The sequence below is a fragment of the Ictidomys tridecemlineatus genome, chromosome 5, assembly GCF_052094955.1.
Source record: "Ictidomys tridecemlineatus isolate mIctTri1 chromosome 5, mIctTri1.hap1, whole genome shotgun sequence".
Taxonomy (NCBI): domain Eukaryota; kingdom Metazoa; phylum Chordata; class Mammalia; order Rodentia; family Sciuridae; genus Ictidomys; species Ictidomys tridecemlineatus.
This window is the reverse complement of record NC_135481.1, coordinates 38,270,123-38,292,062: the sequence shown is the minus strand read 5'-3', so window position 1 is coordinate 38,292,062 and position 21,940 is coordinate 38,270,123. Positions and strand designations below refer to the sequence as shown.

General features: G+C 53.1%; 1 protein-coding gene across 19 annotated transcripts in view; it reads right to left on the bottom strand.

Moving 5' to 3' along the window:
* The window catches only part of Sptbn5 (spectrin beta, non-erythrocytic 5), a 40,751-nt gene extending 20,530 nt beyond the window's left edge, over positions 1–20,221 (bottom strand). For 14 of the 19 annotated variants that reach the window (XM_021725943.3, XM_078049751.1, XM_078049749.1 and 11 more), the window contains exons 1-29: positions 20,087–20,221; positions 19,105–19,736; positions 16,611–16,749; positions 16,254–16,492; positions 15,851–16,004; positions 15,524–15,724; positions 15,235–15,441; positions 13,679–13,811; positions 12,699–12,811; positions 12,476–12,619; positions 11,700–11,852; positions 11,066–11,196; positions 10,624–10,863; positions 10,010–10,297; positions 8,731–8,971; positions 8,413–8,552; positions 8,180–8,279; positions 7,326–7,496; positions 6,711–6,875; positions 6,118–6,332; positions 5,548–5,734; positions 5,103–5,303; positions 4,762–4,878; positions 3,649–3,806; positions 3,114–3,249; positions 2,714–2,859; positions 1,436–1,550; positions 1,220–1,330; positions 815–994 (exon numbers count right to left, since the gene is read on the bottom strand). In XM_021725943.3, coding sequence (XP_021581618.2) covers positions 815–994; positions 1,220–1,330; positions 1,436–1,550; positions 2,714–2,859; positions 3,114–3,249; positions 3,649–3,806; positions 4,762–4,878; positions 5,103–5,303; positions 5,548–5,734; positions 6,118–6,332; positions 6,711–6,875; positions 7,326–7,496; positions 8,180–8,279; positions 8,413–8,552; positions 8,731–8,971; positions 10,010–10,297; positions 10,624–10,863; positions 11,066–11,196; positions 11,700–11,852; positions 12,476–12,619; positions 12,699–12,811; positions 13,679–13,811; positions 15,235–15,441; positions 15,524–15,724; positions 15,851–16,004; positions 16,254–16,492; positions 16,611–16,749; positions 19,105–19,736; positions 20,087–20,158 — 5,229 coding nt within the window. In that variant the 5' untranslated portion in view covers positions 20,159–20,221. Of the gene's footprint in view, positions 1–814; positions 995–1,219; positions 1,331–1,435; positions 1,551–2,713; positions 2,860–3,113; positions 3,250–3,648; positions 3,807–4,761; positions 4,879–5,102; positions 5,304–5,547; positions 5,735–6,117; positions 6,333–6,710; positions 6,876–7,325; positions 7,497–8,179; positions 8,280–8,412; positions 8,553–8,730; positions 8,972–10,009; positions 10,298–10,623; positions 10,864–11,065; positions 11,197–11,699; positions 11,853–12,475; positions 12,620–12,698; positions 12,812–12,965; positions 13,654–13,678; positions 13,812–15,234; positions 15,442–15,523; positions 15,725–15,850; positions 16,005–16,253; positions 16,493–16,610; positions 16,750–19,104; positions 19,737–20,086 lie in introns of those variants that run through there. The other 5 variants (XM_078049758.1, XM_078049753.1, XM_078049757.1 and 2 more) reach the window with 5 other exon arrangements.
* Between the last annotated feature and the right edge of the window lie 1,719 nt (positions 20,222–21,940).

Genomic DNA, 21,940 nt, shown 5'->3' with positions numbered 1-21,940 from the left:
ATTTTATTTAGAGACAGGGTCTGGATGAGTTGCTTAGGTCCTTGCTAAGTTGCTGTCTTCTATTGATCTGTGGATGATCATAGTGTCAGAGCTGGAGGGACTTGGGCTTTTGTCCAAACAATGCATAAGGGAAAGGGGATAGTGACACCATGTATGTGTCAAATTATAGATGTTTGACTGGCAGAGAGTAACAACCTAGAGCCAAGTGCCTTGCTCAGAGTGCTACAAAGTGACAGAGTGGCACCCTAAACTCAAGCCTTTTCATAGTGTCATAGGTTGAGCTTCCTGGTCTACCAGGCATTGGAACACAGGGACTCCTGGGACCTCACTACCAGGATCACTGTTCTCATTTGATTCCTTGGTGTATTAGGCTCATGTCCCCAATGTGGGTGGGTTCCATGAGGGCAGAAATTTCATCTTCCATATCACCCTCCTTTCTCCACCCACAGCTCCTAGCAGAGGGCTCAACACAGATGTTAAATAGATGCAGGTTGATCCAGAGGATATTGTCTAGAACATCTGAGTCTCCAATAATGGGCTCTCACTTCTCAGCCCTGGCCAGGACCCTGTCACTCATTTGTGCTGGCATTCATCCAAACCTGAGAAGTCCCTGCCATGTCCCCTGGGCTCCACCCGTGAACAGCCAGACTAACATCTTGATGGGCTCATATTTTTCATGTTGTTGTCCCATTCCCCCCCAAAGACATCAGTTTTCTTTCATTAGTGCATACACACACAAGGTATAATACAACGCGCGCGCGCGCACACACACACACACACACACAGGCCCCTCAAAAGGGGAAGAAACTCTCACTGCTGTGTGGAAGTGGGCCAGGAGGCATGCCCGCTCCAGGTGGGCCCTGCGCTGTTCCACTTGCAACCACAGGTTCTTCCAGGCCTGTGTCACAGCTTGCTGCCTCTGCTGCATGGCACGGGCCTGAGGCCCTGGACACAGCTTCTGCACCCTCCCTCCAGCCTCCAGCAGTTTCTGCAGCTGTTATTATATAAGGGATAGAGAGGAAGGGTTGTGTCCTCAGAGGCCTGACCATCCCAAAATGTGTCCCACCAGGGAAAACTCAGGTCCTCCTTGGGTCATGCCCTGCCATGCACAATGGGCCCTACTGGAGGCTGAGGGACAGTGGGGGAATCTAGGAGAACAGATGGGCCAAGCCAGAGGGACCTGCATGGCTCAAGTGGGGGAGGCAGCCCATCTGCTTACCTGCTGCTCAGAGAGCGCAAGCTCATGCTCGAGACCTTCTTGTCTCCTCAGTTGGGCTTCCACCCCATGTAGGTCCTGGGCCACATCACTGGGGAGGCTCATGGCTTTCTCCTGAGGACAGCAGAGGTCCACCAGGATCAGGAATGGTGGGTAGGGTACTGAGCCTGGGAAGGACCCACTTCTACAAAGAATCCCTTCCTCCCCCTGAGCTCACACCTGGACCTGGGTAAGGGCCTCCAGCAGATCTCCATGAACTCTGAGGGTGGTCTTGGCATCTTGGAGCAGTTGGCCTCGAGCCTGGGTCAGCTCCCATAGCTCTGACCAGGCAGCCCTGATGGCGGCACATGGGAGACCAGCAGGGGATCAGCTTTGAGTTCCCCTCCCTTGTTAGGTCTGTTCAACCCTTCTCCTCCCTGGGTTGTATCCATAACTTGTCCAAAGCTCCTGAATGGGCCTCTTCCTTAGTGCCTCCTGCCTTTGGCCCATCTGCAAACCTCCCTCCTTTCCAGGAGTCTCTCTCTAGCTTCACTGTGAATCTGGTCCCTTGCTGGTATAATGCTCAGCACTTAATTGATCTCTCTCCTATGTGATACTCCTTACATCTTGCATATTTGATTCTCAATATATCAATCAAATTACAAATGCCTTGGGGGCAGAGGACACATCTCTCCATTTCTCATTTGCCAGCAAACTCTGGCTGAGCTCAAGGGCTTCCACCACGCCAGGCCCTGTGCTAGGGGTTATGAAAAAGTCATAACCTTGCCTAAAGCTCACAGGCTGGGGGTGGATCCACACCAGCTGGGTGGAACCTAGGAAAGTGGAGTGTAAGGGCTGCGTAGGAGGCAGTTATGGGAGCTGGGGGAGCCCATTGAAAAGCCCCTTCCCTGGCCCAGGAAGTCTTCCTGCATCTCCTCCTACAAGTTCTGAGATCAGTAGGTGGGAAAAAGCCCTGGGCAGGGCTCTCTCGCCTCACCTCCCAAAACAGACCTCAACCTGTGGTCTTCCCTGGCACCAGCCCCTCTCCAGATGGACAGGCAGAACCTGTGTGGGCCTTGGAGCATGCCACCCTCTTATTTATTTATTTATTTATATAATCTTTTTTTTATTGGTTGTTCAAAACATTACAAAGCTCTTGACATATCATATTTCATACATTAGATTCAAGTGGGTTATGAACTCCCACTTTTACCCCGTATACAGATTGCAGAATCACATCGGTTACACATCCACATTTTTACATAATGCCACATTAGTAACTGTTGTATTCTGCTACCTTTCCTATCCTCTACTATCCCCCTCCCCTCCCCTCCCATTTTCTCTCTCTACCCCATCTACTGTAATTCATTTCTCTCCTTGTTTATTATCCCATTCCCCTCACAATCTCTTATATGTAATTTTGTATAACAATGAGGGATGCCACCCTCTTTAATACCCAGACTCCCTGCCCGACACCTTCCCCTGCTCCCAGCCCCTGCCCCTATCTCCTGCACTCACTGCAGTTCCTGCTGCTTCCGATGGACCTTGTGGGCAGTGATGTGGCCATGTTCCAGCAGGCTCTTTGCCAGCTGCTGACAGGCTGCCACCCGCTGGCCACCCATCTCCATCTGGTGCTGAAACTTTGCAAATTTGGTACAGAGGTGCTGAGGAGAGAGGGTAATGGATAACTCGTGTGGCACCCACTGGTCAGGCAGCAGGCAGCCTGGGGAGTGGGGCATCTCAGTGACCTACAGGAAAAATGTGGGGTTGGACAGGCATAGCCCGCCTACTCTACTCTGAAGGCCTGTCCTTAGCTAGGACTCGTGACTCCACTGCACCTTCTCCATCTAACCCAGCAGGACCAGCTACCTTTCCCCCATAACCTGCCCCAGTCCTTCCCCCACCCCCGCCCCCTCACCAGCACGTGCTCATAGTCCTCTCCAAGGCTCTCCTCCCTTCTGGCCACCTGCTTCTGGCTGGCCAGCCAACTCTTCAGATCCTCAGCCTCCCTCATGAACTCATGCAGCTTTAGGGTCCACTCCAGCTCTCGACCCCTGTGGTGACAGCCCATGGTTCCCAAGGAGTTAGTTGCTGTCCCCCTTGGGACAGCTGGGCCAGTTGAAGGGAGTGACCTGAAGGATGGAGGTTTTCATGGTCTCTGCTTAAATTATGATCCAGGATTCAGGGAGAAGCAGGCACAGGAAGACCAGGGGAAGGTAAAAGGAAGGTATAGATGTGGGGAAGAGATGAATGGCCTTAAGTTGAGGCACCCAGTTCCTGCCCAGTGGGCGATGATTGAAGAATTTATGTATAAACAACAAAGAAATCCTTCTCCTGATGTATCTATATGGGCCTGGGGTCATATGTACCAACTTACGGCCGTGACATGGGGACAGTCAATTGAGGCTAAGACCCCTGAACCCACTGATGAGAGGGGTTGCAAAGCCTCTCACCGTGAGGCTACCAGCTCCTGTAGCACCCACAACTGTTTCCGGAGCCTCTCCTGCATCACACCCAGCTGCTCAGGGGCCTCTGGACCAGAGAGGGTTTGAGCTTTCTGGTCAAGTTTCTCCATGGAGCTCCAATGAAGAGCTAGTTCCTCCTGCAGCACCTGCCAACATAAGAACCCATGCAAGGCTAGGACCCAATGACTCTTCATCTATCCATCCACCCACCCACCTGTCCACCCTCCCCACACCTATCCATTCATCTTCCATCCATTCACTCATCAACTCATACACTCATCCGTCTACCCATCCATCCCCATTACCCAAATCTGATGACGTATTGATTGATCAAGAAAATGAAGACATGGTCTGTGTCCTCAGAGGGCTCATTGTTTAGCAGGAAAGGGTGAATGGTGGATGGTATGGGCCAAGGAAGAGAGCAGCACACTAGACCCCAAGCTCAAAGTGTAAGAGGTGGACAGAATAAAGGAAGCCTGGGCCACGGGCTGCATGGGACCAAGACTCTAGGCATATCCTAAAGGAATGGTTCACTAAAGGTTCTCAGGCATAGCACACATGGAAATAGTAGTGTCATGGGGTCCAAGCTGTGGAGCTTGTGTGGTTCTGAGAGTTCAATTCCAGAAATGAGGAGGGGGCTTCCAGGCCTCCTTCCCTTAAATTAGGGCATACTGTGGGAGGAAGGAGGTTTCAGGAAGGGCATCTGGTTAACTCTAAGGGTGATATTCAAAGCCTGAGAGGAAAATATCATGGAAGATGTGGGGTAAGCTGGAGCAGGTGCCCCTGAAGGAGTAGAAAAGTGTTGGGGAGGAAAGGGAGGAAGAGGAAGCAGAGACACCCAGAGGCTGAGGCAGCAGGGAGAGGCAACAGAGGGAGAGTGTTCCCAGGTCCCAGCGCTCGGGTTGCCTTGGCAAGAAGGAGTGCCGGGGAGGAGGAGGGTGCCGTAGGAGTTGGGTGGGCAGTGGGCCTGTCTTCAGGAAGAAAAAGCAGGGCTCTGTGCCTCCGAGAAGTCATGTGTTCCCTTTGGGGGTGAGACAGACCCCCTCTTCATGGTCCACCACCACCCAAGTCCACCCTGTGGGGTTGCTTAGTGATGAGTACCTGGTGCTTCCTGATGAGTTCCAAGGTAGCTGCCTCGTCCCTGCCATAGTCCTGACTGCTTGCCAGTGGCCGCTTCTCCTCTACCCAGCCCTCCAGCTCTGATGCATGGAGAAAGTACTGCCAAGAATAGTACCACTCACCTGGGTAATCTCAGACAGAACCTTCTCTCACCCACTGAGGATACTGTGCTCACCAGCAGCCTGCATAGAGGGGCTTCTGGCTATATGGGGACCAGCCAGCTCCTGGTGCGGGCTCTCACCACTGACTTCCCTCCCTGAGTGTGCACAAATGCTCCCTCACAGGGGCTGCCCTCCCCTGACCTTGTGCTTTCTCTATCCTACCTGTTGGAAAGTGATGGCCTGCTGCAGGCAGCGTGACTGCACCTCACATGCCTGCTCCAGCTCTGCCCAACGGCCTTCCAGCTCCTTGCACTGCTCCCTGATGTACTGAGCATGGGGGTGCCCAGAAGCTGCAAGGTTCTGGCCGGAACATAGCACCCGTTGCACCTGCCCTTGGTGGGCTCTCAACTCTGCTTGGAGTTCCTGCCACAGGAAAGCATGACAGGCATTGCCTCTGAAGTTCCCTTAACCACAGGGTCCAGAGCAGAGGCATGGAAGTGACTTCAGCACTCAGTTGTGGTAAGACCCCAGATCAAGAATAGCTAGGGCAGAGATATGGAATCCAGGAAAAGGGACTTAGAGGCCAGAATACCCTGAGTAGTGGCAGAAGGCTTCTAAGATCTGGGAATGGGATGTCAGGGGTCCTGGGAGGAAAAGGGGCCACCACCTTGTGCTTATGTTGAAGGCTCTGGGCACTATCCCAGCACTGGGTGTAGCTGGTAGGGCTGGTCCTGGGCATGTGCTCAGCCACCCATGTGAGCTCCAGGTTGCTCAGGTGGTCAAATTCATACAGCTCAACTGAGGCTTGCAACTGTAGACACTGGGTGGCCAGATGGCTCTGCAGGGACTTGAACCTGAGTGGAGGGAGAAGATGGGAGAAGTTGGGAATGGGGCCAGGACCAGACCCATTGCTTCCTTGGCCCAGCCAGGGACCTATGAAGAACAAGGCCAGCGAATACAAGAAAGTAATATTTGAAAAAGGGTAGGCAGCTGGAGGCACAGGGCCCACTTCACCACCCAGGGGACCTGCCTGACCAGACAGGGGTGTCCTGCTTAGGATGCCTACTGGGATCTCTGACCCTCCTACTCCAGAACATCTCCACTCAGAAAGAAAGGAGGTTTGGACATCCAGGTCACATAGTTGCCACACTTTGGGCCTTTGGGTTAACAAAGGATGAGTGAGAGGACCCAGCAGGGTGAAGACAGAACAGAGGTCACTCTGTGGACAGGGCCTCACCTCTGTTGGCACTTCTGGATCTCCTCTAGGATGGTCTGGGAAGTGACCACACTATGGGCCTGGGAGTTGAGGGTAGCCATCTTGCTGCCCAGTGCCTGCCTTTCATCCTCCAATTGGCAGTGCTGTTTCTGCAGCCTTTGGATTGAACACAGGTTGGACCCCATTTCTGCACTCTTCAGGGCTCCCTCTAGCTGCTCCATCTTCTCCTTGGCATCCTGAGTAGGGCCACAGGGGGTATATTAGGCTTTCCATTATAGCACAGCAGATGAGACTCAGGTCTTACAATACAAGACTCACCAGGGACCTATCGCTGTCATTCCCAACCTGCAGTGCCCATACACTGTTCCCTGGCCCCTCATGCTTCTTTCTTTCTGGAGGACTCAAGTTGTTGACTACACCTGGAAACAGAAGAGCCACTCTGGCCTTCTGATGGGTAAAGCCATGCTCAATTTGCTGTGGGCCAGAGGCCTCCACAGGTTACAGGACTTCAGGGTGCCATTCTAGAGGCAGTAGAACACCCAGACTCCTTCCCACTGCCTTCTGTCTTGCCTGCTCCCACCCAGCCCCAGTCCAGCAAGTCTCCCTCCTGTAACCTGAAGCAGTCCCAGGAGCTGTTCCTGCTGTCTAGCCTGCTGAAGCGCATCCCCACGCTCTGCCATCTTGCGATTCAACTCCTCCCACTTGTGCCCCAGGCCCTGAAGCCTGGACTGTATGTCTTCCTGGGCATGCGGACTGCTGCACAATAGCTCTCTCCCAGCCTGGATCACAGAGACAAACGCACAAGGGAATTTTCTGGGTTGCTGGACCACAGCAGGCTGGACCCAGGGGGTAGGGGGACAGGTGACAGGCTGCAAGCTGCTTTCCACAGGTTGTCTGGGCTCCAGCAGTTCATGTGTCCCCTACCTAGCTATGGGCAGAGGAAAGAGGGCGAGTAGAGTCGGGTGAGCAGGCCCAAGTGGAAGGTAGGGAAGAGCTTTGTTCTGGCGAAGGGGCAGGCTCTGAGGCTTGTCCTGGAGAGTGGAGGGAGCAGGGGCGGTGGCAGCTTTCTATGTTGGTTTGGGTACCAAGCAAAGGAACACCCAGCCGAGTGAAGGAAGTAATTAGAATTGACTGATTCCATGGTAATTAGAATTGACTCTTCTTTCAATGACTGTGCTCCATGAAAACGCGTAGGCTAGTGTGAACTGTCTCAATGCAGTGTCCCCCACCTGTTGCAGGTCCTCCATATGCCCACGGGTGGCTATCAGCTCCCTCTCAACTGCTTCATGCTGCCTGAGTTTCCGCAGAATGCTGCTGGGTGCTTGGGAGGGCTCATATGCTGCCACTGACCACTTCTCCTCCATCCACAGCATCAGCTCCACCACGTCCTGCTTCCATTCCTGCCCCCAAACCAGGAATGCTCAACAACCAGAGGGTGGTTATCATAGCCTGGGGACAAGGATGGTGCAAGGACCTACCTATATAAGGGGGGCCTCAGGGACCCCTGTGGGGAAAGCAAGACCCACAGCCAATTTTGGAGCATGAGGGAGATGGAGCCTGAAGTTACTGCTCAACAAATTGGGGACAGGAACACTGTGCCCAGATAGGAGGAGTGCCTGACAGGTTCCCACTCCTCTAGCCAACATCAGGTCATGTTTGCCCATCTTGCTCTGATAGGCCAAAGCTCTGGGAGGCCTGTGGCCTGGCCCAGCCTAGAGCTGTTCTGGAACTGAACAAATATTCACAGAACCACAGTCTGGTTTTGCATGACCCATGTAAAACCCTAGAGTGTGCCAGAAACTCAGGAAAAGGGGATAGCAGGGTGAGGCAGTTGTGGGTTAGTCAAGGGGCCTGCACTTTAGGCCTGGCCCAGTCTCAGACAGCCAAGTGGCCACAGTTCATTATCCTCATCAGGAAACACCTGAGGCACAGAGCCTGCCTCTGTGCTGCAAGGAGGGACGATGTGATGTGTAGGAAGAGTGCTCTGTAAGTGGAAATGCTCCCTGTCGTCACACGGTTAGCACACAGGTGGTCTCTCAGGCACTGATCTTGGGAGGCTTCCTATACCCAGGGAGCCCCTTACCTGAAGCTGGAGGGAAGCCAGCAGCTGCCCTCTCCTCTGCTCACTCCTCTCCTGGACTCTGGTCCACTGTACCTGGACACTCTGCAGCTTCTCTCTGACCCTGGAGGTGGGGGAGGGGAGGGCTCCTCTCTGCCCTGAGGCCCACCCAGCCCAGGTACACCCCTCTGCTTTCCCACTCTCCAGCCAGCACAGGAGTCTGCACAGGAGGAGAAAAAATAGCAGGCCAGGCTCACCTGGGCGCAGCAGGATGTTTGTTCTGAACTAGCTTCTTGCCATGGGCCTGCAGAGCCTCTGCTCGAAGGTGCAGGGCTCCCAGGAGCCACCCAAAGGCCTGGTGTTGCTGTAGCAGGCTCTGGGCCTCCCTCACATCTTCCTAGGGTTTAGAGACCTGAAGTCATTCCTGGGAGGACGAGGGCAGCACCACCTCACCCACCATGGACCCAGGGGCCTTGTGCCCAGCCGGGCTTCTGGGCCCAAGGAGATGAACTCCCTCCAGTGATGGGGGATTGATAACCCAGTAACAACCCAGTTCCATATCCCTGGTTCCATACCCCCAGGTTGTCCAGGCACAGGAAGGCCTTGTGGTTGGCACAGGTGGCAATGAAACCATCCACTTCTTGGCCAAACATATGCAACTGCAGTCCCTCCCACAGCCTCTGCTGTCTCTGCTCCCATGCAGCCTTCAGCTCCTGGCCACAGTGGCCCAGAAGCCGCAGAGCACTGGCCACCTCATGGGAATGTGGGGAGTCCAAGGCTGCCATGGTCATGCCCTGAGCTTCCAGCTGCTGTAACCTGTCCAGGACAATAGGCAGAGGTTCAACCCCTATCTGGCTCCTCTCCCAGCTTCCTCCTCTCTCATCTCCATGCTTCCTTCACGGTGGAGCTCTGATGTAAGGGTAACTGGCAGGAGGGGTCTGCCAGTCAGTTCACCTGTCCCATGGGACAGCCATACCTGGGTTCATGAAGGATGCAGTGAATGTAATGGGCCCAGCACAGTGCTTAGGACCCAATAATTCCAAGATCTCTGCCATGCCACACCTTCACTCCTGTTGACCATCCTCTAAATGTAGCTGGCTAATGGCCAATGCCAAAGCAAATGAACCTGTTGGGGCAGCACAACTAACAGAGACAGACCACTCAAACCACATGTCTGCCTGCATCCAGGGCCACTGCAAGCCCACATGGAGCCTTTGCACAAGTAGGACAGGTGATCCTTTTAACTGAGTGCAGTCATACAGATGGGGAATAGGTGACACCATTGTGAGAAGTAGAAAAAAAACTTCTACTTCCTGTGAGCTGCTGCAGCCTGAACCAGGTAATGGGGTGTGGCAATCAGAGAGAGGGCAGATGTATCTCAGGGTCTGTTTGACATCTGCCAAGCTCCTGAAGACTGGCCCACAGCCTGAGCACTGCCTGTGGTGGCCCTGCCCGTTGGGCCATCACATCATCCCTGCAGGAGGACAGGCATCACTATACCGAGGAGGCAGGTATAATAGTTTATGGATGGATTCTGAGCCATTTGACTCCAGGGCCCACAGGGTCGGCCTCATCCAGAATGCAGCGCTAGATTGCCCTGATGGGGTAGCATCTATTAACTCACCTGGAAGGGCATGTGGGCCTGCACAGCATAGAGCCTCCCAGGCAGCTCAATGTCCTGGGGCTTCCCCAAAGTCTATGGGTTTTCTGACTTGAGCCTAGGTCCCTCCTGTAAACCTGCCTCAGGTATCACTCTCCCAGTGACCACACTGCTTCCTGCTCTCCTTTTCTGGGCTCGAGGCCCTCAGGCTTCACCCAGCCTGAAGTGCACCCTGCCTGCCCTCCCTTCCTGACCTTTCTTGCTGCAAGTGGATCTCCTCCTGCAGCTCTCCATGTTTCTTCAGCAGCCGCTGGCCTGAGGCTGCATCCACCAACTCCTCCTCGTCGCACAGTCGAGCCTGGATACCCTCTGCCCACAGCAGCAATTGCTGGCTCTCCTTCAGGAAGCTCTGCCAGGCTCGAGCCTCAGCCCACACCCGGTTCTGTTGGGTCACCTGTCCCTGTGCTTTCTTCAGCAGGCTCTGGAGCACCTCCATCTGTTCCTGCAGGGGTTGGCTCTCTGCAGGGCCTAACTCCTCCACCCTGGGAGACAGGCAACTGCATAGTCAGTGCCCTATCCTGGGCCCTGTGTTCCATACATATGTCATCTGCTCAGTCTTGTATTTCCCAGGAAAGTGTTAACAACTCTGAATGCCCACTCCACCCTGACTTAGGGGCAGCATGGACACATGGCTCTTTCTTTCCCCAAGAGCACTCTCATGCTGTCTCCCACCTCTACCCAGGAGGTGGGAGACAGCATGAGGATATGCTTCTTCCCATCCCAGGTTCTGACTCCTTCCTCATTGCATTGCCTTGCCCAGACCTCCCTCTGACTTTACTGCCTCCCAGGGCACTGTCACCAGTCATACTTTACAGCTACTCTCTGGAGGTAGTGGATCCTCTTCTCCAGCACCAGGACCTTCTGCTGGCTCAGCTGCAGGGCACAGTGACTGGCCTCAGAGCTCTCTGGCTCCAGGGCCTCCAGTTGGAGTAGAACGTCCTGCAGCTGGGCCTGTGTGTGTCCATATTCCTGCAGAAAACTGCACACTTCCATGCTGTGTGCCAGCTGCAGGCCCTTCTCCTTCTTCAGGGCCTCTAGCTGGCCCCACCTGGGCAGAGGGTATAGGGATGTCTCTATCACAGGGACACCTTCCCATCCATTTTGAGACCCTGACCAGAATCTTTTATGACAAGCTGATAGACTGGCTATCCCCTGCCCTCTCATCCCTGTCCCTGACACTGTCATTATAGGAGGCACCAGACCTTACCTCCACCCTGTCCACATCACCTGGCACTCCCCCTCATTTTTACCTCTGGTGCAGGTCCTCTTGTTGACGCTGGATTTTTGTGGAGTCCCCAGGACATCTCTGTTTCAGTTGCTCAGCAGAGCTGTTGATCTCAGCCCAGTGGCCCTTTCTCACAGCCAGGGCAAAGAGGAAGTTCTGGAGAGAATGAGGACCCAGGCCTCTATTTTTTTCTTTTTTTTTCGTGGTACTTGGAGATTGAATCCAGGGGTACTCTGCCACTGACCTACATCCCCAACATCCCCTGCCCCCCGCCGCTTTTTTTTAAAATTTCAGACAGGGTCTCACTAAATTGCCCAGGCTGACTTTGAACTTGCAATCCTTTTGCCCTGGCCTCCTGAGGCTGGGATTATAGGCATATGCCACCACTCCCAGCCTCTGGAGTGGGGGGGTTGTTTCCTTTCGATAGGACTATGAAGAACGTCTGACAAGCTCCGACATGGAGATGCTTATGCTGCTTGCCTCTGGAAGGGCAGAACTCCAAGTCCTTAACCTTGAGGGTCTATTTATTATCCCTGCTCCCCTCCCAGATAGGACCTCAGTTAACATGGGGACCCGGAGCACATGACTAACAGGGAGGCAGGAGCAAGGCGAGGAGGGACTGAGTACTCTAGGCCCCTCTTGGCTTCAAGGGGCTGTACCTTATATTTGGACTGCATGATTTCCAAGTTGTTGGCCTGCGGCTGCAGCATTTGGAACAGCACAGTCTGCTCCTCTAGCCAGGACTGGAGCTCCCCACAGGAGTGGTAAAAGCCAAAGAGAGCCACTGCCTCCTCCAACCAGGCCCTGCGGAGCTGAAAAGAGGTGGGCTGGGTGAGGATTGGATGAGGGTCAGTGCCCCCTACAGGGCACTCAGAGCAGATCCCCACCCAAGCCCACCAGCATTTGCTAGGGCCAAAAGGGGTCTTTGCCAATGCTTGGCCCCATGTCCTCTCACAGAGGGAAACGTAAGAGGTTAGGTTTGGCGTAAGCTCATAGGTCAAATCCACATTTCCCTGTGGGCTTTGGCTCTGCCCAGGCAGCCCCGCTTGCTTCTCCCCGCTCTCTGCTAGCCATTGCCGCTCTGGCATCTGTATTCCAGGCACTCTGGCTTTGGCCTCCTCCATCAAGCTTACTCCTGGCCTTTACTCAGGTTCTGGCCTACTTCACAAAGGTTGCCTACTCTCTGCTTCTCCTTGTTCAAGTCTCAGTTTAAATGTCTTTCCCTTGTTAGTGACTTCCCTGACCCCGACGCTGACTTGGGCTGCCTTTTCATGGGCTCCCATCATACTGCATCCATATACAGATTTGTCGACTTATGCTCAGCCATGACATAAATTTCTTGAGGCAGGAAGCATGTCAGTTACTGATCAGTCCTTTGCGATGGAGACACAGGGGCTAATGGTTTGATGAACAATTTTTGATCAAGGAACATTACCTCTGCCAGAGCCCGCAGGCTCTCATAGTCCTGGCTCAAGTGGTCCTGTGTCTGGAGAATGGTGTTGGGGTCAAAATCAAGGTCAGACTCAGCAGAGAGAGCCATGCTTGGACCTTTCCTTGGAGGGCTCAGGGAAGATACCACCTGTGCAGATATAGAGCAGTCTGTCCACATGGGGCTCCAATCAAGCTGCAGAGGCCTTGGTTGGCGGGGGGAGTTGTACCTGGGGATCCTGCTCCATGCCATGGCTGATGGGCACCTTGGCTTGGCATTCTCCCCAGTCCTTCAGCTCAGGGGTGTCCAGGGTCACTTCTGAGAGCCAGGTAAGCCTTGGCCCTGTGGGAGTACAGGCTGCGAGCACTGCTCAGGGCCCGCTCCTCTTCTCTACCCAGAGGCTCACCATGGGGATAGATGGGGGTTATTTATTATTTTAGTGCTTCCCTGTGCCTGACCCTATGTTAACTTAGGACCTATCCAGGGGCTCACAAACCTCTCAGAATTGCAAGGCTCATAGACTCAGAGCAGGTAGGACACTATCCTGGGATGTCTGTAGGTAGGCAGAGAATGTGTCATGTAAAATAAGTAATATAGGTGTCTGTGGGGGAGGGGGGACCAGAATGGTGTGGGGTATTGGAAAAGATTTTAAGGACAAGGTAGGGCCCCAGTAGGCCCTGCCAGAAAATAAAACATTTGCAGAGGGGAAGACAAGGTGGCTGGGGTAGTAGAAGCTTGGAAGAGAAGACTGGGGAAACAGGCTGGTGTGCCTCCTTAGGGATGGATAAGTACCCAGTCTGTGCCATATTTTACCTCTGTCCCTGGGCAAGGGTTGACAGCAGTGGCAGCATCAGCACAAGCTGCTCAGGACTGGGTTGAGGGGATGAAAGAAAAGGACGAGAAAGGGAGAGAGATCAAGAACTAGAGGGTGGGAAAAGGGGAACTCAAGAGAATTTCAAGCTGGACAAGACCTACATGACCATCTCATTTAAACTTCGCTGGTGTAAAACCACCTCTCCATGGCTGCCTAGTGACAGGAACTCATACCCCTGGGCAGTCCAGTGCTGTCTCTGAGTAGCCCAAATTGGCCTCCCCTAAATTTCTTCCCTTCAGTTGTTGGATGTTCCAGAGAGCCACCACACAGAATATGTTTAATCTCTTCATTCATGACAGCCTGTTAAGGCTCCTATATGGCTCTTGACCTCATACCTTTGGAGGCAAAGTGCATCTGGCCCTGGGGGCATGGGTGCTGGCTGGCTGGTGTTGCTAAGATTTGGGACCCATTCTGGGGTCTCCCAATTGTCTCTTCATCAATCCTGCTCCAGCATTCTGAGGGTTCCTCCTGCATAGAGATGCAAAGGCTCTGCCCAGGTGCCTAATGGCTCTACCCCTCAGCAGAAGGAGCAGCTCTGCTTTTGCCATTCAGCATTGGGCAAAGCAAAGGTCTAAAATGCCAGGGGCCAGGCAGGATCTCTCCATCATTACCAGCACAGGCTGGTCAACAGAGGACACAAAAAAGGGATTAGGATGCTCCCATTCATTCATTTAAACAATTAAAAACTAGAAAAGCAGGACACACAGAATAGGAAGAACCCATATTTTTGTCCTATACCTAGAGAGTTATGTATTAGTATAGCATCACAGAAATACAGTGTGGGTGGGGTAGATACAGCTCAGAACAGGAAGTCAGGAGACTCTCTGGTAGGGATAACTACATATTCTTAATAACCTGGACCCTCTGAACCATGGTTACATCATCTGTAAAGACAGGGGGTTGGACCAGACCATTGGTGATATACTATGAATTAATTTTTTTAAAAAATAATTATGTTATCCAGGGAATAAACACAAAAGAAAGGGAAAGATGGGCCTTTCAGACCTGGGAGTGGGACATGGAGCTTCCTTGGAGCTCAGGGTAGAGGAGTGGAGCATGAACAGAGAGTCTAGGGGCCTCCTTAGCTTCATTGTGAGCTACAAGCAATTTCCTTCCTTCCTTCCTTCCCTCCCTCCCTCCCTCCTTCCTTCCTTCCACTGGGAATTGAACCTGGGGATACTTCACACTGAGCTACATCCTCAGCCACTTTTTATTTTTTTTAACTTTTGAGACAGTGTCTTGCTAACATGTTCAGGGCGTTGCTAAGTTCTGAGGCTCGCCTCAACTTGAGATACTCTTGCCTCACTCAGCCTCCTGAATTGCTGGAATTACAGGTCTGCACCACTGCTTCCAGCGACAAGCAAGGTTTCTTGGAAGAGGACAGAACTCAGCAACCTACTACACATGCTTTTGGATACTAAGGGCTCAGTGAACTGAGGGAGAGGTTTCAGAGCAGTCTGGTGCAGTGATTAGACCATCCAACAAAACCCACAAGGGCCGTCAGATGAGAGAGACTATAAGGGCTTAAGGGTCACTTTAGGTCTGGAGGTGAAAATAAAAGGGACATTCCTGGAGGAACTTGCTTAATGCTCCGGAATTGTGCTGAGTAAAGTGAGCCAAACCCAGTTGTACTAGGATGACCTCGATTCTCTGGGCAGACAGGTTTCTACTTTAGGTCTTAGCAGCAGGCGACCTGCCTAAGGATGGAGGGACACGCCCACGCCCACGCCCAAGGGAAGGACAGGATTCCCGGGCCAGGCCACAAAGACCATTTGTCGCCTTCTGTGGCCCACGGGCGGTGGAATATGGGACTTAGGTGCCGAGCAGAAACTACACATTTGGTCTTGGAAGCGCACAAGTCTGAGTCACCCTTCCCAGTCTTGGCGCGCACCCTGAGTGACGCCCGCGCTGCGGCGGCCCGCGCTTGCTCGTCCAGCCGGGACAACTCGGCTGCGAAGGAGCGCACGGCGCGCTCCAGCCGCTGGTGGCGCAGCAACATGGCCTCGGCTGCCGCCTGATCCTCCCCACAAAACGCAGTCTCCAGTTCCTGCCGCCGTTCGCGCAGCCACGCAGCCGCTTCCGCAGCGTCGGCGAAATACTGAGGGCAGGAGGGCGGGGCTGAGCACAGGCAGGTGCCCTCCCCGGCCCCGCCCCCTGACTGGAACGCCCCACTTCTCTACCTGCCGTAAAAGCAGGGATGTGTGCAGCCTCAAGCCCCTCTTCTCCAACCTAGTCCAGATCAGCTGCCACTCTCTCTGCACCGCCTCTGCCCGCTCCCTGGGATCCGGCTGCGTTGAGGATCCGCGGGCGCTGAAGTCGCACCCCCTCTTCACGAGGTCCACGCACACAGCCTGGTGGCGGTGGAGCTTGGCTTCCAGGGCCTAGAGGGCAAGGCCCAGTTGAGGTGGGGAAGCTTGGTGATGGGAAGGAAAGGAGAGGGGGCTGGGTTCCCAAGCCAGATGGGTGAGGAAAAGGTGTTGATCCACAGGGAGCGAGGGAGTGAGCACCTTGTGTTTCTGCAGGGTGACTGAGATCTGACTGAGGTCCCCTCCCAGGGACAAATTCTCCACCTGCTGTCTGAGTTCTCTCAAGCAGGCCTCCTCCTCCTCACAGTTGTTCAGGAATTCTGCCCATTGTTGGGTCTGCTCCAGCATAGTCCGCCTGGGAGACAATCAGCAAGGGCCACCAAGAGACTTCGGGTGTCGTGGGGCATGGGGAGGGAGTTCCCTGGGGGTCCTTAGACAGGACTTTTCTTTTCCCTGTATGACTCAATAGGTGAGACAGAGGCCTTGGGACAGAGGGTCATTGTAGAGGAGGTTGTCAGGCCAACAGTATTTTAGTCTGTGCAGGAGATAATTGAGGTTACAGAAAAGTTCCAAAGAAGGTTGAGGAGTTAGGTCAGATTCTTACCTGTCCCTGACAAGAGACATCAGGTTCTGGTAGAGCTGGGCCAATGATTCAGCCTTGGCTTTGACCTGCAGCATGTCTACACTGGTGACCAGGGAGGAGTCCAGCTCTGTAGTCTGATGGACAAGACGACTCACATGGGCCTCCTGGGTAAAGACCTGGGCCTCTAGCAGGTCATGTCTCTGAAGCAGCTCCACTACTTCTGCCAGATGCTGTGTACAGGTCATGGAGCTGGCTGGTACCTGACCAGAGATAAGTGGTCATTGCAGTCTTAAGGTGCTGCATTCCTGTGAGCACCAGTGCTGGGGAAAGACCCTCACTCTACTATGTTCCCCAGAGGTTGGCTGGTCCTGTGCCCACCTGCAGCTCCCGGAGCTGGTCAGAGGCAGCCTCCACCTCTTGCAGAAGGCTTAGCACAGCCTGCACACCTGTCATCTGCTTCCTGTGCTCCTGTAGATGCTGAAGGAGTCTTTTCCAGCGCTGTGTGATCTTCTCATGCCTGGAAGACACAAGAATAAAGGAAGTTTCCAGAAGGCTGGGGCAGAGAAGCCACCTCAGGTTAGTGGTGAGGCTTGGATGCCCTGGATGATTTGGACCTCTGAGGCTGGAAGCAGGGCCTGGATGTGAACCTCTTGGTATGGGGAGACTAGGGCAATGTGTCCTGCCTGGTTACAGGCAGAGAAGCCAAAAGAGGACCTGAAAGGTCTAGGCCTTCAGCCCCAACCCCTTCTAGTCCCTATGGCAGTTGATGGCAGCTCCATCCTTCCAGATGCTCAGACTAAAATCTTAAGTCAGTCTTCACACCCTGTAGTGGCACCCCCTCCTCCACAAAATATATTAACTGGGCTTCTCTAGAAATCTTCACCATGGCTGATTTTAGGACTATCAGCAAAAGGGTCTCAAAAAAGAGTTCAATGTAGATAAACTTCCTATTTTTGTGTTGCCCTATTTTACTTGGCCGCTAGCCTGAAAGAAATCCGCACTCCAGGTGCTGGACACCCCCTTAATAGTTTTTCACAAACATTAGTAGTAGTTTGTAGAAATGTGTAAACAAGGCCACTGGCCTTGAGCTAGAGCTTCACAGAGATGTCTACATTTCTAAGGTAAGTTACCAATTAGGCTGCATGGTAACAGCTGGCAGGAGGAGGAAAGAAAGGGGAGAAGAAGCTCTCCCCCTTTCATGTGTTGTCCTTGAAGGGTTAATTTGCCCTGAACAGTGAAAGAAAAAGCTGCTTTTATGCGAACTTGTGAAAACTGTGAACTTCTGAGCCCCTCCCATTACATACCGGGTATACAATTCTGAAACTACCTGAACTCGGGGTTCAGAGGATTGATTACAGCAAAAGCTGTGCTCTCTGAACCTGGCTGCAGCCAAATAAAACTATTTTCTGCTATCTTTGGAGCCTTGCCTCGTCTGTCTCTACAACAACCCCACTTCTGACCTGTCTCTAAATCCTGTTTGGCACTAACTTCAAATACATTCAGAATCCCACCACTGCTATTGTGCTATTGCCTCCCTTGCTCTCCACCCAGCAATAGCTTCATAACTGATCTCTCTGCTTCTGCTGCTATTCCTTCAGCCTCTTCCCAACATGGCATCTAGGTGACCATTGTAAAACAAAAGTCAGTTCTGTGCTCAAGCCTTCCAAGATTTCCCATCTTTCTCGGAGTAAAAACTGCAAGGCCCAGCCTGACTTCCACTCCTATCCCTTGCCATTGAGCTTCCCTGACCTCATCCCTGTAACTTGCTCACTTTAGTCACCATAGCATTTTTTTAAAATTTAATTTGTTCTTATTAGTTATATATAACAGTAGATTCTATTTTGACATATCATACATACATGGAGTATAACTTCCCATTCTTGTGGTTGTACATAATGTGGAGTTACACTGGTTGTGTATTTATATATGAACATAGGAAAGTTATGTCTGATTTATTCTACTATCTTTCCCATTCCCATCCCCTCTTCCACCCCTAGCATTTATACTTTTTTTCTAGACTTGCCAGGCAGGAACCCACCTTGGGATGCTGCAATTGTTGTTTCCTCTGCCTGGGTCACTCTGTCCCTCATATCTGCATGACCAGCCCTTTCACTCCTTTCTGGTCTTTATTCAAAAGTCATCTTCCAATGACTCTCTTCCAGCCACCCAAGTCTGCACCACCTCCCACACTGGCCCCTCAACATTCCATTATCCTGCTTTATTTAATTCAATTAATTAATTTGGTGCCGGGGATCAAACCCAGGACCTTGTGCATTCTAATCACATGTTCTATCACTGAGCTACATCCCCAGACCCTATATTTTAAATCACTATCTCTCATGTTATATTTTTATTATTTGTTTTCCTTAATAGTGTGTAAGTTTGTGCTGGGGATGTGGCTCAAGCAGTAGCGTGCTTGCCTGGCATGTGTGCGGCCTGGGTTCGATCCTCAGCACCACATACAAACAAAGATGTTGTGTCCTCCAAAAACTAAAAAATAAATATTAAAATTCTCTCTCTCTCTCTCTCTCTCTTAAAAAAATAGTGTGTAAGTTTCTTAAGGGGAGGGATTTTTGTTTGTTCTCTTCACTGCTAAACCTCCAGCACCTAGAATGGCACATGGGACACAGCGGATATGCCATAAATGCCATAATGAACGAACTAATTAGAGGCTACCTCAAAAGGACAGTGCTTTACCAAAAGGGATGAATTACTGATGGCAGAATTCCAACATCCATGGGAGATTGATTTTTTTAGAAGGAGCCCTGATTCCATAAACCACCCCTCTCTTCCATGGCCAGGAATGGGCATGTGGAAGCGTGAGGGTGTGCCTTTCCCTTTTGTGAGGATGGTTTATAGGCTTGGGGCTCACCTGTGGGCCACATCTGCCCAGTCATGGTAGTGTTCCTGCTGGAGGATGTCTGCGATCTCAGCCAGGGCCTGGAAGCGCCCCTCCTGGGGCAGGATGCCAGCCTCCAGCATGCCCAACGTCTGGGTGGCTGCCTCCACTGTGGCTGGGCTGGCTGGCAGGGCTCTGGCGTGGTCCAGCACCTGCTCTGCATCCTTTAGAAAGCTCTCCCGGAGGGCTGCCTTGCGCTGGAAGCGACGGGCCAGTGTTTCCAGACGCTCCAGTTGTAGTAGCCTCTGCTGCAGGGCCTGGCTCCGGGCAGCCTCTGCTCGCTCTAGCCCTGCCCAGCGCTGGGACAGCTCTTCAGGGCTGAGGCCCTCCTGAGGCAGGAAGAGCCTGCGGTTCTGGGCTCGGAGTGCTGTCTGCAGCTTGAAGAGCAGGGCCTCTGTGGCCCCTCGCTGCTGCAGCCGAGGTGGTTTCTCCTGAGCACGAAAGGAGGCAAAGTCCACCAGTAGCTGGCGCATGGCAGGCAGTGAGTCTGGAAAGTTCCGCATCTCCAGTTGTGCCTGCTTCTCTGTGATCCAGTGGAGCAGGTCAGCCACCAGCTGCTGGTACTGGGTCTGTAGCACCTCGGTCTCCTGGAGCTGAAGCAGGATCTGGTGGAGGGCAGAGAAAGGATCAGGCCCTGGAATGGAGGCACTCCCCTGTTGGACTCTAGGAGCCAGCTGCTTCTCTCAGCTGAGGGTGCACTAAAGTAGGGGTCCCCCAGCCCCCAGAGAGGAGGGGGCATCACACATCCAGTTTCAGGAGTGAGTGGTCTCCCTCTCCATGACTTGGGGGTAAGACTGTGTCCTGCCTTCTTCCATCTTGTTTCACCCTTTCGCCTCACCTCTGGGGGTTGAGGGCCTTTAGTCTACTCCTTTTCCTGAACATTCTTTCCCCTACCCCCACCCCAAGCATCTTAGAGTCCTTGGCCTGTATTATCTTCCCCCACTGAGACACCAACCCTGAGGGCAGCCCTCCCAGGCCTCAGCCTCTGCCATCGCGTCCAGAGAGTAAGAAAGTCCTCCAAAAACATGGAGCCCCCCAACCCAGCAGAGCCTCTTCTATGCCTGTCCTTGCAGACTCCTGGTTCTCTAGGGCTTAATCCCATTAGGAGCTTAACAGCCTGCAAGTGGAGGGGGAGGGGAGGGGGGGCAGGAGCAGCAGGAGCAGGCACTGCCTCTCCACTTTCCCTGTATGCCTGGCTCCATGTTGGGCCACTTAAGATCCACTGAATACCAACCCATCAGCAGCCCTATTATCCAGGTGTTATTGTCTCCATGTTACAAATAGGAGCACAGAGAAGTTAGATGACTTGGCCAAGGCTACACAGCCTTGACAAAATGAATGACAAAAGAAGTTTTCAAATTCGTGTCTGCCTGACTCTGGAGATTGTGCTCATCCCACCTGTCCTCAGAGCTGTGGCTCCCTATGGCTGGCTGGACCACCTCCCTTTGTCACCAACCTTAGCGAGTCTCTTTTGGACAGTCTGCCCCTGGTGTAGGCGGGAGAAATAGTGGTAGTAGAGGGAGACATAGGTCATGATGGAGCGCTCATCTGGCTGTAGGCTGGCTACATCCTCAGGGTCCAGCAGCTGAACAATGCCAAGCTCTTGCTCAGCCACGTGGAAGGCATAGGTGAGGTTCTGCAGTGGGCAGTCTGGACGCAGGGAGCCATAGTCTAGCAGGTCCGGCCTGGGCAGAGAACAGGAAGGGCTCTTCAGGAGAGTGTCCTGCTTTTTAAAATGCACATGTTCCTATTGGCCAGACCCAGCTTACTGTGAATCCATTTTCCTCTGACAGTTCTCTGAGGCCCTGGCTGAAGGATGGGTTAATTTGGCATAGAGGCCAGGTCCAGGGATGGGGGCAGAAGTTCCAAAAGGGCAGCTAATTGCCAGGGAGAACGCAATGAAGAGAAGGGAGGGATGCAGAAAGTGAAGGCTGGGGTCAGAGACAAACATGGCAATTCCCTGGGGAGTGTGCGGGGGTACTACTCCAGGCCAGGGACTCAGTTGTCAGCCCACTCTACTTCTGGGCCCACTTCCCCTCCTCCTCCAGGAGCCAGAGCGGATATGGAAAATGGGCTGGAGAGGCCCCAGCCCTGGGTTCAGTAATTGGAGACTCAGGTCTGGCCACACCTGTGGGCGTGGATAAGGGCATTAAAACCCAGCCCGTCGCTCCAGCTGCGAGAGAAGTCAGTGATGCCCACGTTCGCGTAGCCGGCTGTCTTCCTCTGGCACCAGACCAGCAGAGCTTCCTTGGCTGACAACAGGGCTGCGCTGGCTCCAAACTCCTCCTGTAGGACAGGGCATGTCATCACCATGTGGGGCCAGGTGGGGGCAGCAGAACCTGCAGACTGTGGGTGGCTCATGCTGTGATCCTACCCCACCTGGAGATGGCTCTCTTCAGAGCATCTGATTTTACCTGATGTCATCCACAGATAGAGGTAGGGGTTAGAGAGTTAAGAGTCCTTCTGATTGATTGTGCTTCTAAAGAGGCAGGGTGACTGAAAGCTGTCACCTGTCATCAGAGCAGCTAGTTTTGTATTGCAATTGAGGACCACAATAGCAATAGCTCCTGGTTTGGGGCCCAGGCATGGTGATAACCAACCTGGGGCCTCATAGAGTGGAGGCTGGGCCCTATTTGACTCCTTCCCTGTATTGTAGGCTTTCTGATGATCAGGTAGTAGGTTCTCAGCCTGTTAGTATTTACATTCTCCAGAAGACAAAGGGGGGGTAGTAAGAGATTGGAAAGTTGCCCAGGGCCCCAGCTAATAAAGGGATTGGCCTGGACCCCTAAACCTCCAACAAAGGACAAGA